The following is a 15,616-nucleotide window of genomic DNA, read 5'->3' on the forward strand; positions in this document are numbered from 1 at the left end:
GAGTCCGGGACTGGCGCAGACTCACGGGACAGTCCAAGGCTAGAGTCCAGCGCCGCTAGGGTGACCGTGACGGCTGCAGACGCAGTTGGGATTACAGGCTGCCAGTCTCCTGCAGAAAAAGAACTCAGAAAGGATAACCTTTAAAAAAGCTTCATGCGCGCCTAGGCGCCCTCTAGCCTCTCACTAGCAGGAGCAGGGATCGTCTCGCCTCCGGGAGCAGTGGAGCACAGCGTGCGTAGAGAGCCGCCCAGCCAAGGGGGCGTGGGCAAGCTCGCAGTGCACGCCGGGAAACTTGGTCTTCCGACACCATCTTGCTTTGCTGTCTGCTGTGGTGACCGTGGGAAAGGGCAACTGCCAGAGCCATGAAGCTCCTCAGCAGGGCCGGGTCCTTCTCGGTGAGTATGGGGCGCGCGTGGGGCAGGGCTGGGGACGCTTGTCCGCCACTCGGGGACTGGCTTCGGAGTGTGCGGCCCTGGCCTCAGGCCTGGGTCTGCCCTTCAGGTAAACCCCGCGGACAAGCGAGCTGCCAGCGAGCTGGGGCCTGGGAGGCTCAGCGGGTCCTGTGAGCAGGAGAGAGCTAACACCGGGAAAGGCGGAGAGAAGGGTAGCCTTGAGAGTGACAGAGAAACGGCTCTCGGGAGATTCCTGAAGGTCACTCGAGAAGCAGGTAGGGCGGAGGCCAACGACACCCGAGCCACTTGCCTCCGCAGCAGGGACTTCTGCTCCTGGGTTTATCCTGAGGCATCAGTTTCCCCAATGCCTGCGAGTATAATAAATGCACAAATGCGGTGCGATGTTTATCTCAGTACCTTCGTCCCGGCATTCCGTAACCTGCTCTTTTCTCGGTCTCTTGTTTAAAAGCTTCCTCCAGAAGGGGCTCTTGATCTTTCTTCAGATTTCTTTCCTAGCCCTAAATTATGTAGTTGTCACGGGGGGCGGGGGAGTACCTCATGTGTCAGTACGTTATCGCTGTGAAATAGTTATCAAGAGATTTCCAGCAAGGACTAATTTGCCCTATTAGCGGGTTACAAGTGGAGCTTTTTGTGTGTAAGCACCTTTTGAGAGGGTGCCTCTAGCATCTAGAGGTCAGCGGTGCAGCTAGACATCCAACCATACAACAGCAGCCCCTACAGCACAGAATTACAACTCCAAAATGCCAGCCGTGTCTGTGTTGAGAGACTAGACAGTGATGCACCCGGCCTGGGCATGGTGCTTCCTTGTGCTTTGTACTTATATATATGTATTATACAAATTTAGGCTACAGTTGTAGACAAACCAATTGCTAAGAGTCCTTCGAGAGCAGGACTTACTTTCCATGAGACTAAATTGATGTGTATGTTGTTAAAGTAGAAATTGTATGACAGTTGAGAGCTATGTCTTTCCTGAAAGGAACCCAAAAGAAGCAGACATTTTTAAACATCAGTACCCAAAAGCACCTAAGTGGAACTGTGAATTATTCATGCGTGGGCTGTTATACTTGGTTCTTATGGAATTGCATCTTGGGCAGTCACAGCTTTTAAAAAAAAAAAAAATCACAAGTGGCTGCATGCACCATATCCAGCAAACTAAAATAATGATGGTACAGAGTTAACTATGATTCATAATTTACAAACAGGACTGAAGGGAAAGGAGTAATTCTATGAACAAGTGAAAACCAGCAGCCAGGTTAGCCCAGCACTAATAACTTAGTGTTTAGTATGCAGCAGTCTGGGTCATGCCGAGTAGGAGCATTATAGAACTTTATGGGTACATTTGACAAAGAACAGCAACATGTTACTGGATCTTAGCATCATGAAAATGCATTTACTTGCATGTCATTAGTAACCCTGTGAACCCTAGACGTAACTGGAATGTCGTACTAGCTTTATACCATTGTGTATAATTTATAAATGTGTGTGTGTGTGTGTGTGTGTGTGGTCAGTGCATTTAGATCCATCATCCAAGTTACATATACATTACATATACTGAGAATTTGCTGTTGATTTTAGGATACTGTAGATATTTGTCTGAAGAAGCTAAGACACTTTCTTGGTTGAATATGCCTAGTACAGCACCTGGAAGGATGAAAATGTAGGGCGGATGTTAGAGGCATTGAGAAAAGATCCTTAAAGTGATGAAGGAGATGAAGGTGATTTTAGTGGAAATAAATGAGACTGGCAAATGGAGGAAGTGGAGTGCTGAAATCTGTTTAAGGTGTTAACAATCCAGCTGTCCAGAAACTTTGAAAACATCACTAACAGAAGGAATACTTGACATTTTAATAAAGTAATTAAAAGGCAAAAAAAAAAAAAAGTATTTTACAAAGCTTATAGAGAACTCATTATTCTGTATAAATCACAAATTGGTAGAAGAATGCTTCAGGCCAGGCATGGTGGTATAAACCTGTAGTTCCAGAGGAATCCTGAATTTAAGGTCATCCTGGGCTACATTGCAAACTTTTTTTTTCAAAAAGGAAGGGGAGAAAAGAAAAGAACTGTCTACAGGGGGGAAAATGGGTTTGGTAGACTGAATGTTACTTGTGAGAACTTCCCATGAAGGCAGAGGTTTACTTGAAGTCACTGTGTGGGTGGTAGTGCTGACGCCTTGCTTTACATGTAATGGACTGTTCTCATGAGCACACACATAACCTGTCTTTGGTTTTTGTTGTTTTTGTTTTGTTTTGTTTTGTTTTCTAGAGATTTTATTCCCTCAAAGTTGCCCCAAAGGTTAAAACTTCAGCAGCCCCTGGAGGAGTGCCTCTACAACCTCAGGATCTTGAGGTTAGTCCCATTGAGCAGCTTGGTGGAGCCCACATCCAATTTACTTAAACTCCTTGATTAAAGACAGGCATTGGTCACATCTCTTTTCTGTCTTAACTACAGTTTACCAAATTACCAAATGGTTTGGTGATTGCTTCTCTGGAAAACTATGCTCCTCTGTCAAGAATCAGCTTATTCATTAAAGCAGGCAGTAGGTATGAGGACTCCAACAACTTGGGAACCTCTCATTTACTACGTCTTGCATCTAGTTTGGTAAGTGTCTTTATTACCATAATGTTTGGAAATGATGTGTGATCTTGGGCCTGTAGAGAAGACAAAATATAAGGGGCTGAGGAGATGATTTAGTAAAGCCTTGCTGTGCAGGCATTAGACCTGACTTTAAAAACCGGGTGGTCACAGCGCAAGCCTTTAGTTCCAGCACTGGGGAGGCAGGGGCAGGCAGATCTCTGAGTTCCATGCTAGCCTAATCTTCAGAGCAAGTTCTAAGACAGCCAGAGCTACAGAAAAAACCCTGTCTTGAAAAAAACAACACCCATGTAAAGAAACCAGTCCTAGCCATGCATACCTGTGCCCTTAGCAGATTTAGGCAGATCCTGTAAGGTTACTGTCATACCAGGCAGATCCAAAGAGCTAGCTTCAGGTTCAGTGAGAAAAGACGCCATCTCAAGAGAGAACTTCAGAAAACACATCCCAATTTCTTCTGGCCTATTATGAATGTGTGTGTGTGGGCATAAAGGCATTGAGGTTCACACCTGTAACCCAAGCACTTAGAAGATAGAGACAAGAGGATCAACAGGCTGAGGCTAGCCTGGACTACACGAAACCTTGTCTTAATAAAACAGCAAAAGCTTGGCCGGGCGGTGGTGGCGCACGCCTTTAATCCCAGCACTTGGGAGGCAGAGGCAGGCGGATTTCTGAGTTCAAGGCCAGCCTGGTCTACAGAGTGAGTTCCAGGACAGCCAAGGCTATACAGAGAAACCTTGTCTCGAAAAACCAAAAAAAAAAAAAAAAAAAAAAAAAAAAAAAGCAAAACATTGAAAGAAATGTCCCTCTATTTCCTTAAGCTGTTGTGTCATATTTACACAAACTGGGTGGCTTAACTCCAAGAAATGTATCTTACAGTTTTAAAGACTTGAAAGCCAAGGTGTTATATTAAGTCAAGGCATGAGCAGAGCCATGCTTCCGTAGGGAAGAATCCTTCCTTGCCCCTTCCTAGCATCTGGTGTTTATTGATAGTTCGTTATATTCCTCAGCTTAAAGATACATCACTTCAGTACCTGCTTCTCTTGTCTTTTAGCTGACCTTCTGTCCTTGTGTCCGGGTGTCCTCTTCTGAGAACACCTATCATAATGGATTTAGAGCTTCTGCTAACCCAATATGATTTGACCTTATAATTTACAAAAACTCTGTTTCCTAATAAAGTAACATTTCCAGGTTCTGAGTAGATATGAATTGTGAAGGGCTATTGTTTAACCCTGTAAAATCTCATAATACAAAATGAGAAACCACAGGATATTGGTCACAGACAATTGTTATTATCCAACTGGATATTGGTATTAAAACATAAAGAAACTAGTAGAGGAGATGCAACCTTTTTTGTTTTTAATAGAAAGTACCAAAAATTGGAAAAATAGTAATTTCCCATATATAAGTGTCTTTCTTTTTGACTCTCTTTCTCCTTTGAGATTATATTTCTCACCTTTCCTTTCTCCAAAGCCTCCCATGTACCCTCCCTCTCCCCTTCAAATTCATGTTCTCTTTTTTCATTAATTGTTACTATATACATTTCTGTCTATATATATATATATATATATATATATATATATTCCTAAATATAACCTACTCAGTCCATATGCTACTTGTATGCATGTTTTTAGGGCTGACCATTTGTCATTGGACAACCAGTTGTGCTCTTCCATAGGGAGGGCTTTCTATCCCACTCCCAGCTTTTCTCAGTTGCCAGTAATTCTTTGTGAAGGGTTGAGGCTTCATGGATTTCTCTGCCTCTTTCACGTGGCCATTGGTGGTGTCCTTGTTGAATATATCTACAAAACACTCCTGCAGCTAAGGCTCAGGAAACATGGTAGTAGAGGGGATGGAAAGAGTGTAAGAGTCAGGGAATCAGACTTTGCTGTGAGATGTGTCTCCTAGTGATGCCAGAAGCTGCACCCATGAAGTCTCACCAGTACACAAGTCTCTTTAGAATAGAAAAGTCTAGTAAGCTTATAGCTAAGCTTTGCTAGTGGAATTTTTTACACACTGTATTTTGAATTAAAATCTAAGCCTGGTGTGATGGCATGTGGCTTATAATTGCCGTACTCAGGGAAGCTGAAGCAAGAAAGTTCATTCTAGAGTTGGAGATAAACCTGACCTGCTTAAAAGTTACAGGCCAGCCTGGACTATGTAAAGAGACTTTGTCTCAGAAAAACAAAACAACAGTGTGTGTGTGTGTGTGTGTGTGTGTGTGTGTGTGTGTGTGTGTGTAAACATACATGCAATGCGTTCTGTTGAATCTCATAATTCTGATTATAATGTACCTGTTAGTTAGGACCTACCTAGTAAAGTTCTGTTAGGATCTGCTAATAACACTTAAGACAATAAATTTTGATATAATGTGATGTGTGACAGACCGGACATTGAAGAACTATTAACAAAAGCATTCTTTCTTTTTAAAGACTACCAAAGGAGCTTCATCTTTCAAGATAACCCGTGGAATTGAAGCAGTTGGTGGTAAATTAAGGTGTGTTGAATAGTAACAAGAAATAGAGCTGGAAAGACGGATCAGGAGTTAAATAGGCACATTGTTCTTGCAGAGAACCTGAGTTGGATCTCCAGCACCCATGTCAGACAGATCACAACTACTATAACTCTAGTTCCAGGAATCCATCAGAAAAAGGCTATTCCCCAAAAGAAACCAGAAACGGTATTAGCAGTGTGGTACTACGAGGCCACCATAAACTGTGTTCATTTTTTTAAAGACTGGAAACTAAAAGTCCAGGTCAAGGAAATGGATAAAGAATAGTAGCCTTGATCTTATCTTTCCTTTTTCTTTCTTTCTTTCTTTCTTTCTTTCTTTCTTTCTTTCTTTCTTTCTTTCTTTTTTTTTTCTTTTTTTTCTAATGGTTCACTTCCTAACTACACAGCAGTTAAGAAGTGAAATTAACTTGTATAGCTGTATAGTTTAAAGACAGTATACTTAGGGTTATGGTTTGTGGAGTTGGGAAGAATAAGGGAATTATTATCAGAAGTCTGCAAAGGAGTCTTGAGTATTTGCCCTTTTGTTTTTCATTTTAAAATATGTGGAACATAAAATTTGCCACTTTAAATGTGTATATAGGATTCCACGACAGTGACATTTGATCATCCTTGCCTCCATCCACCTCTGGAACTTCACTGTTGTACTTCGCTGAAACTCTCCCAACTCTCCCAATAAGCTGTGACCTCCAACTCTCCCAATAAGCTGTGACCTCCTGTTCCGTTTGCCCTTGGCCGCCATCCTGTTTTCTCTGATTTTGACTGTCCTTTTGTTGGAATGTTAGCTTTACATTTTGCTGTCGTTTTGTTCTTTGAATAAATGGTATAAACTATGTTCATTAGTAACTTACTTAACAAAAGGTCCTTGGGGTTCATCCATGAGGCAAAATTTGATTACTTTTTAAGGTGAATTTATTTTCCATTTTTAAAAAAATACTTTAAATTTTTAGTTAAATATATAGTGTTTTCTGGTTCAGATAATTCACTATAACTTATTTTCAATTCAGTGTGACTGCAACAAGAGAAAACATGGCATACACTGTGGAAGGCATTCGGAATGATATGTAAGTACTTGCATGTATTAGAATATCTGCTTTTATGGGATACTAGGGACAAATAGTGCACATAAAACCTACTATTATATTAAATAAAAAATTCAGTTTAAAAAAAGACATAGGAACCAGAGAGACAGTTTAGTGAATGATTAAGAATGCATACTGCTGAGCTGGCAGTGGAGGCACACACCTTTAATCCCAGCACTTGGAAGGCAGAGGTAGGCAGATTTCTGAGTTCGAGGCCAGCCTGGTCTACAGAGTGAGTTCCAGGACAGCCAGGGCTACACAGAGAAACCCTGTCTTGAAAAACAAAAAAAAAAAAAAAAAAAAGAATGCATACTGCTCTTGCAGTGAACCAAAATTTGGATCCTAACATCCACATCTGGAGACTCACAACTGCATGTAACTCCAGTTGCAGGGGATCCAATGCCCTCTTTTGGCGTCTACAGGTCCTTGACTCAAGTTTATAAACCTATACAGAGGCATATATACATAATAAAATTTATTTAAATCTAAAAAAATTAATAAAAATAGAAATAATATGCTTTTTTAAAAAAATACAAACTTGGGGGTGGGGGTTGGTGGGAAGGAGGTATAGGAGGAGGAACAGTCAGAGGGTAGACCAGGAGGGGGATAAAGACTGGACTGCAAAAACAAATTAAAATACACACACACACACACACACACACACACACACACACACACACGTTATAAAAACAAAAATACAAATTTTGTATTAAAGAAGGTGACCTAGACTCAGAAAGACAAATGCCATATTCTCTCAACAAGTCCTAGCCTTTAGTGTTTGTGTATGTGTGTAGGAGTGTGTGAGTGTAGTTCGTGACACTGGAAAGGGAACCATAAGGTGTTGCAGAAGGCAGGGGAGAGTAAAACACCTGAGACAGGAAAGGAGAAAGGAAACATCTGGCTGTGGAAAAGTACAAGTGGAAGGGGGCAAAAGAACAGAGGATGGGTGGAGGAGGATCAATAAAAATGGGTTTAAAAATGCCACGATGAAACTTTATATGCTAACTTAAATTTTAAAACAAAGACTAAGCTATACTTAGTTTACTTTGTCACTGTGATCTTAGACTTTTACTTTGGAATATTATTTACAAATCTAGTATTAATTAGGCTCCTAACCACTAATATGATTACAGTTTAATATCTTAAATGTTGATTTAACATTATGTTCTGGTCCCGGAGATCACCTAGAGCAGTAGTTCTCAACCTGTGGGTCATGACTCCTCTGGCGATCAAACAACCCTTTCACAGGGGTTGCCTAAGACCATTGGAAACACAGATGTTTATATTACTATTCTCTTTTTAAAAAGAAAGAAAGAACAGAAAGTTGGGTGAGAAAAACATGAGCAAAACATATCGTATAAGAAATGTTTTTCAGTAAAAAAATAATAATAATTAAAAAACACATTCCAGGGACTGGAGAGGTGGCTCAGTGGTTAAGAGCACTGACTGTTCTTCCAGAGGTCCTGAGTTCAATTCCCAGCAACCACATGATGACTTACAACCATCTATCATGGAATCCGATGCCCTCTTCTGGTGTGTCTGAAGACAGTTCCAGTGTACTCATATACATAAAATTAATCAATAAATCTTTTTTTTAAAGTACATTTTAAAAAACCACACTCCATAATTCTTAAGATAACTTTTTTGCATTGATATTTGCAATGTTTGATTATATTACAATTTACATTGATAATACATTATGATTTACAGTAGCAAGATTACAGTTATAAAGTGCAACAAAAATGATTTTATGGTGGGAAGTCACACACATGAGGAACTGTATTAAAGGGCTGCAGCATTAGGAAGGTTGAGAACCCCTGACCTAGAGCCTTGGGGAATCCCAAGCAAGTATTCTATCCTTGAGCTCCCTCCCACCCAAGTCCTTGGTTTTTCAAAACAAGGTATTATTTCAAAGCCCAGGCTAGCCTAGAAGAAAAAGTCCTCCAGCCTCCACCTACCAGATGTCGGATTAAAAGTATGTGTCATAACACCAGCATAAATGTATGGCCTGTACCTCTTCACTGGTTTTCTGTAGTGAAATCCTGATGGAGTTCCTGCTCAATGTCACCACAGCACCAGAATTTCGCCGTTGGGAAGTAGCTGCCCTTCGATCTCAGCTAAAGATTGATAAAGCTGTTGCCTTTCAGAATTCACAGACTCGTAAGTACATTTTGCAGATTCCGTTCCTTTGTTTCTAAGATACTGGTTTTGAGAAGATCCAACTTGTAAAGAAAATCTTACATGGACTTGAAAATATCGCCCAAGGTGCACTCTATTGAAGAGTCTTGTTTGTTTTGTTGTTGCTTTCCACACTGGATAGTAGGCAGATTGATAGTGGACTGTCCATGCTGTGCTATCTGTTCCTTCACTGTGTTGGTTTTGTTTCTGTCTTGCTTAGAACAAAGCCAGCAGCAGTTGGCTCTGCTGCTTCTACTGTGACAGCTACTGTAGCCGTTGTCACTGACTCCGCTTACAGGGTCCTTCCAAAGCACATCCCACATGTTTTCTCTTAGTCTTTTGCTTGTTTGTTTAGATTACTGTTTTTGTTAAAGTGTATGTGTATTTCTTGGGTTTTGTTTGTTTTTAAAGAAAGACTAGAAAGTTGAGTAGGAAAAACATGAACAAAATATTTTGTATAAAATTGTTTTTCAAAAAATTTTAAGAAAATAACTTCCATAATTCTAAAATAACTTTTTTGCTTGGATATTTGTAATGTTTGATTATATAATCTTAACAGATACAGCTGGCAAACCAAATCTGTATACAAACACTGCTGGCTTTAAGACATCACATAGCAAAAGTGAGCATGTGGACCAGAATAGGAGCCAGTTGTAGTGTTCTGAGTGCACTGGGGACCAAATGCAGGACGCTGAAGAAAGAACCTGTATGAGATTTAGTGAGAGGTTGTGTGGCTAATATATCACGGTGATACTTGTGTCACAGAGGAATGTGGTCAACAGCAACATTGTAGAAAGGATGCCATACTTGTCCAAACTGGCTGCTTCTCACCATCGAGGTCTAGTCTTTGTCTTTGTCTGACCAAACGTGTCCTGTCACATGTCCTGGCTGCTCTCACATCTCCCCTAGGGTTACTATTTAGTCCAACTTCTGACTCCTTGCCAGTGACCTTTCTGCTTTGAAAACCAAGTGAACATCTTTTAAAAACAATTTGTGAGTTAGAGTCCAAAACTCTTGTCTAGCCTTTATAGCTTTCATCTGACCCATCCTCCTTCTCTTAGGTTTTGTTATAATTATTTATATGCAAAAAATAATGTTTATTAATGGGAACCATGTATGTTTTGATACTTGTTTACATTTGTAATGTTTAAGTTAGGTTAAACATACACACCTATCCCCTTGAACATCTTACATTTCTTAACAGTAAAGACTGTGCAAAGCCTTTCTAGCTGTTCCTGCTCCTGTGTGTTCTCTTTCCATCCCTGACTCCCCAACCCTACCCGGCCCTGAATCAGACTCTGCTTTGTCTGTTTCCTCTGCGTTTTATACTATTAACAAGTTAGTCATCTGGGACTTAATTATTGTAGAAGACTTTTCCAAGATTTTCTTTGACTCTCTTTCATTAACCACTGTCGTTCCATGTGCCCAGCTGCACACTTTACTGCTAACAGTGTACTCATAACAATTTCATAATTTTTCCCCTCAACAGTTTGAGAGTAGCCATTGTATCTGACTCCTCTCCATGTTTCTAGCAACTAGCACAGTGCTTAGTATCAGGAGGTATGCCCAAATAATGAACAGATATAGGGGCTATAGTTCCAGAAAAGGCACAGAACCCAGAAGGCAGGTGCAACAGTGCCAGGGCACCAGGAAAGAGTAAGTCCATGTCAGTGGTGAGTAGCTTTTTACTCCCAATAACTCGCTGCTTTCATAGCTCCCTGTGTCCTGGCAACTCTCTCATCACCCAGGGAGGGAACCCGGGAGTAAAGTCAGATTCAGATTAAATAAATTATTGTTGTATCACAGCGACAACTGCTCTCCTTTGTCTTTGTACTCTGCAGGCACAACTTTAAAAGTTGCTATAAGTTATGTAGTAACAAATTTCAAGTCTCTGGAAACTTCAGTCTCAAGTCTATATAGGCATGTTGCTGTCTTTTGGTTTTTTTTGGTGTTTTTGTTTTTGTTTTTGTTTTTGTTTTTGTTTTTGTTTTTCAAGACAGGGTTTCTCTGTATAGCCCTAGCTGTCCTGGAACTCACTCTGTAGACCAGGCTGGCCTCGAACTCAGAAATCCACCTGCCTCTGCCTCCCAAGTGCTGAGCTTAAAGGCATGTGCCACCACCGCCCAGTTTGTTGCTATCTTTTAAAAATACTGTAGTCATCGATACATTTTAGCACCCATTGTTTATCTTTCAGGTATCATTGAAAACTTGCATGATGTTGCCTACAAGAATGCCTTGGCTAATCCCTTGTACTGTCCTGACTATAGGATGGGGAAGATAACATCAGAGGAAGTAAGTGATGGGGCTATGTTATGAAATGCTCACTCCTAACCACCAGACCACATTATATTAAACGTGCTGTTTGAGGATGTTTGTTGGGTTTTGTATTAACTCTTAATCTTAAGAAATCTATTCTGCTTTTTTCATCCCGGCGTATTTGGGGTTTTTTGACTAAATTTCTTTTTGAACAGTATTTTTTTTCTCTTCCCTTCTCCCTCTTGCTCTGGCCCCGCTCGTTCCGGCCCTGCTCACTCTGGCCCAAAGTGTACTGTAGCTGTCTTCAGACACCCTATGAGGGCATCAGATCTCATTACAGATGGTTGTGAGCCACCATGTGGTTGCTGGGATTTGAACTCATGATCTCCTGAAGAGCAGTCGGTGCTCTTAACCACTGAGCCATATCTCCAGCCCTGAACAGTTTTGTTTTGTTTTGTTTTTAAATATCTTAACTAAAAAAGTTTTTATGAGCAATGAGGTCCTAAAATGAAAATCTAAAACAAGCAAAATGAACATGAGATTGTCTTGTGAGTCTGGAGAGGTAGCTAAGTGTGTGAGAGCTCCTGCTGCACAAACAAGAGAATCTGAGTTTTATATGCATGTAATTGCCACCAAGAGTGGCCACAGGGACCTGTAGCCTGGCAATATGGAGCAGGAACAGGAGAATCACTAGGCTTTCGGACTGCAAACCTAGCTCCAAATTCAGTAAGAGACCTTGTCTCTAAGGAATAAGACAGTGAGAGATGGAGCAGGACACCTGGCATTCTCCTCTGATCTCTGTACATGTACACATACCGCACACATACACGCATGCACGTGCACTGAATATGCAGGGAGAAGACTGAGCCAAAAACAAAAACTAGCTTATATGCCAAAAGCATTCAATGTTAATACCTGGTATATTTTCTTCTATAGCCTTTTCTGTGTGTGTGTATACTTTTTAAATAATTTAATGGTTAAATGTCATAGTAAAAATGTAGTGCCTCTTATGTATGAAATAAACCTCACATCCTTACTTCCCATTCGGGCTTTAGCCCAGCACTGTTCATTTACCTTTTCTAGCACACCAGCCTCCCTGGGCCAGCAGGCCAGATTTATCCTATGTCACAGACAAGTGTATGCCTTAGAACTGTGTTTCTAAAGCAAGAAACATTGACTATTGGAGTTGGAGAGCTGGCTCAAAGGTTACAAGCACTAGCTACTCTTCCAGAGGACTCAGGTTTGATTCCTAGCACCCACATGGTAACTCACGACTGTCTGTAACTCCAAGGAATCCTGTGCCCTTTTCTGCAGCATCAAGCATGTACCTGGTGCACAGATAAGCATGCTGTAAGTGTGTAGGTAGGTGGACATAATCTTACTGCCCACTTCTACCACCTATTCTTCCCTAATTATCAGAAATTTTGAGCGTCTGGAAAGATGAGTTAATGGGTAAAGGCACTTGTCACACAAGACTAGTGACCTGAGTTCAATCCCCAGGACCAGATAAAGGTGGAGAGAACTGAGTCCACAGAGCTTTCTGACTCTCAAAGAAAAATTTGGAATTATCAATCCTTTCTAGGTATTGACTCAAGTATTGTTTCTCATTTCTAGTCTGTGATTAGAAAACTATATAGTTTTGTTTGACCTACCAATCTGTAATTCAGTGTCTACTATCCTATAGTACTTACTCAAAAATCATAATTCATAAAGCAGGTATAGTGGTTCAGACCTATAATCCCGACACTTGGATTCTTGAGGTGGGGGGAGTGCCTCAAGTTTGAGGCTACTCTAAGAAGCTGAGTAAAGATTTGTTTGGGGAAGAAAAGTCATAATTCATTTTCACAGGACTAGAATTGGCAACACTTTTCATATGACTAGCTTCCAGTGAGTTTTGAAATTTTTTTAGAAGTCAGATTCCCTTTGGTGAAGAAATGTCATATAGGTATCTAAAGAATGCTCCAGGAAAACACTGCTCTCAAGGATGTCTAATCGGAATTGCTGTGTAATTGTAAAAAATTAGAAAAAAGTTAGCATCCAGCATTAGGTGAGTATTTATGTAAGCTTCCTGTTTTAGAATGACATGCTGTTTACTCATTCAGAAACGTTAACTGAGGTCAGGTGAGATTACTGACAGGTAAAAGCTCCTGCCACACAAATCCAGTGACCTTAGTTTGATCCCACATCCCACCATGGATGCAGAGAACCGACTCCCCAAAGTTATTTTTTGACCTCCAGACATTCATCATGGCACAGTCATATCTGGATTCACATACACCATCATCATTAAAGCAATTAATTTTTTAGAAAAGAAGCAGAAAGGTTAACAAATATGTAAACATTCCATAGCATATTGTAAATAAAGGCAATTTATGAATCAGTATAGACCAAAAATTCCCATTTAAGGCAAAAAAAAAAAACTATTCTTAGCAATACTAGGATGTTAACTGTGATAAACTTGATGCTTTCAAAGGTCATTTGGTTTGTTCTCTCTTTTTTTTTTTTTTTAAAGATTTATTTATTTATATGAGTACACTGTAGCTGTTTTCAGACACAGCAGAAGAGGGCGTCAGATCCCATTACAGATGGTTGTGAGCCACCATGTGGTTGCTGGGAATTGAACTCAGGGCTTCCAGAAGAGCAGTCAGTGCTCTTAATTGCTGAGCCACCTCTCAAACCCTGTTTGTTCATTTTTTAATGTGTTCTTAGGCTAAGGGAAGGCTAAGGAAATTAGTGTAGTACACTGTAGCAATTCAGCTTCAATAGAAAAACGTCCATAGAAAGATAGTTGTTTGGCCGTCTAAGGCAAGTCCACAGATGTTTACTGTTCTTTCAGGCCATAGCTTCTTGATTAAAGTGGTGAAAGTTCAGCCAGTGTTTCTTATCAGTATCACTTCAGTCATTCTCTGAACCCCTCTAGTAGATACTGTGCCTCTACAGTGTAAAACAGTGTATCTGCTTATAAATGAGTACATATCCACTTTACCTATAAATGAGGGTTTTTTTCCCCTGTCCCCTAAAGAAATTTTCAACCCCTTGGAGGTAGTACTCATTACTCATAATTAGATGCTAGTCTTGCTTCTTGTCTGCTTAGCCTAAGGTAGCTAAGCAAACCAAGATTCCCAAATCTCTCTGAGTGTTGGTAGCCATGTGTGCTGGTTGGATAAATAGTAGTTTACCAGAGTAGTTGGTTTTTTCTCTATATGACAACCCTGACGGATCTCAGACTCACAGTCTTGTGCATTGGCCTCCTGTGTGCCAGCATCACAGAGGTGTACTCCAACTGCAGAAAACTCGACTGGTCTTAAAGATGCTCAGACTCCACCTGGAATGGTCTTAATCCATCTGTACTATCAAAAACAGTGGGTTTTGTTTTTTTCACTCTCTTAGACAATTCTGTAATCTTTATTGGAAACTATTTGTTGGTAACTTTTACCATTATGATGATGACATTCTTCATATAAAGCAACTTAGAAGAGGCAGAAAGTTTATTTTGGCTCAGAGTTTGAGGATACTGTCTGTCTTGGCCTGACAATGGGAGTGTGAGGCAACTAGTTACTTTGCATCTGCAGTTAGGAAACAGATGGGTGAATTTTGGTGCTCCACTAGCCTTCTTCTTTATGTTCAGCCCTGGATCCCACCCCATGGATATTGCCACCCACATTTAGGATGGGTCTTTGCATCTATTTGGTAATCTGGGTTAACTATCACAGGAATCCTGGTGTTGACTGACCTGATAGCAAGTAAAGTTTTAGACAAATTGGTTTTATAAATGAGTAGGACAGACCTACCTCAAAACATGAAAAGAAGGAATGAAAAAGAAACAAGGGGGAAATGGGTAGGAGAAGTGTAGTTACAGTAGTCTGTCATAGAATGTTTATGAGTGTTGTATGATTGCCTGTATCAAGATACAGTAAATAAGATGTACTGTTTAAAACCACATTAGAATACTAAGGGCATAAACTTGGTCTCATTCTTGATTTCAAGCCAGCGTATACTCTTAATTTGTTTTGATTCATTTTTTAAATATTTTTCCCATTTTCATGTCTGTGGTGTGATATATATGAAGGCAGGCATGGTGCAGGCAGAGCTGAGAATTCTACATCTTCCACTGAAGGCTGCTAGCAGAATACTGACTTACAGTCAGCTATGATGAGGGTCTTATAGCCCACACCCACAGTGACGCACCTACTCCAAAGGGGCCATATACTCTAATAGTGCCACTCCCTGGGCCGAGCATGTACAAACCATCACAAGTTCTCACAGCGTTCAGTCTGTTTAAATTCAGTGGTTTTATTAAAGTTTTTATCACAGTTGTAGACCCATGAGGCCATAAGGTCTTGCTCTTTTAAGCCATAGTTTTTAGTGTAAAATCACAGTGTGACAAGCAACAGCTAACCCTTCATAGTCCATTATGGCAACATTCAAACCTGGGAATTTGTTTCCTGCCATACTGCACTTATATATTTTTAGCCTGTTGTATTTATACTAATATGACCTAATAGTTCTTCTTTACTTCCTCAGTTACATTTCTTTGTTCAGAACAACTTCACAAGTGCAAGAATGGCTCTGGTTGGACTTGGTAAG

At 40.4% G+C, this 15,616-nt stretch overlaps 1 protein-coding gene across 1 annotated transcript in view; it reads left to right on the top strand.

Annotated features, from left to right (window-relative positions):
• Window positions 1–15,616, top strand: part of Uqcrc2 (ubiquinol-cytochrome c reductase core protein 2) — a 26,570-nt gene continuing 10,954 nt past the window's right edge. Inside the window, exons 1-8 of the mRNA XM_034507773.1 lie at window positions 1–395; window positions 2,676–2,759; window positions 2,862–3,011; window positions 5,435–5,499; window positions 6,521–6,577; window positions 8,631–8,755; window positions 10,968–11,065; window positions 15,554–15,611. Coding sequence (XP_034363664.1) covers window positions 363–395; window positions 2,676–2,759; window positions 2,862–3,011; window positions 5,435–5,499; window positions 6,521–6,577; window positions 8,631–8,755; window positions 10,968–11,065; window positions 15,554–15,611 — 670 coding nt within the window. The 5' untranslated portion in view covers window positions 1–362. The remainder of the gene's footprint in view (window positions 396–2,675; window positions 2,760–2,861; window positions 3,012–5,434; window positions 5,500–6,520; window positions 6,578–8,630; window positions 8,756–10,967; window positions 11,066–15,553; window positions 15,612–15,616) is intronic.

Source organism: Arvicanthis niloticus, chromosome 1, assembly GCF_011762505.2.
Source record: "Arvicanthis niloticus isolate mArvNil1 chromosome 1, mArvNil1.pat.X, whole genome shotgun sequence".
NCBI classification, from domain to species: Eukaryota; Metazoa; Chordata; class Mammalia; order Rodentia; family Muridae; genus Arvicanthis; species Arvicanthis niloticus.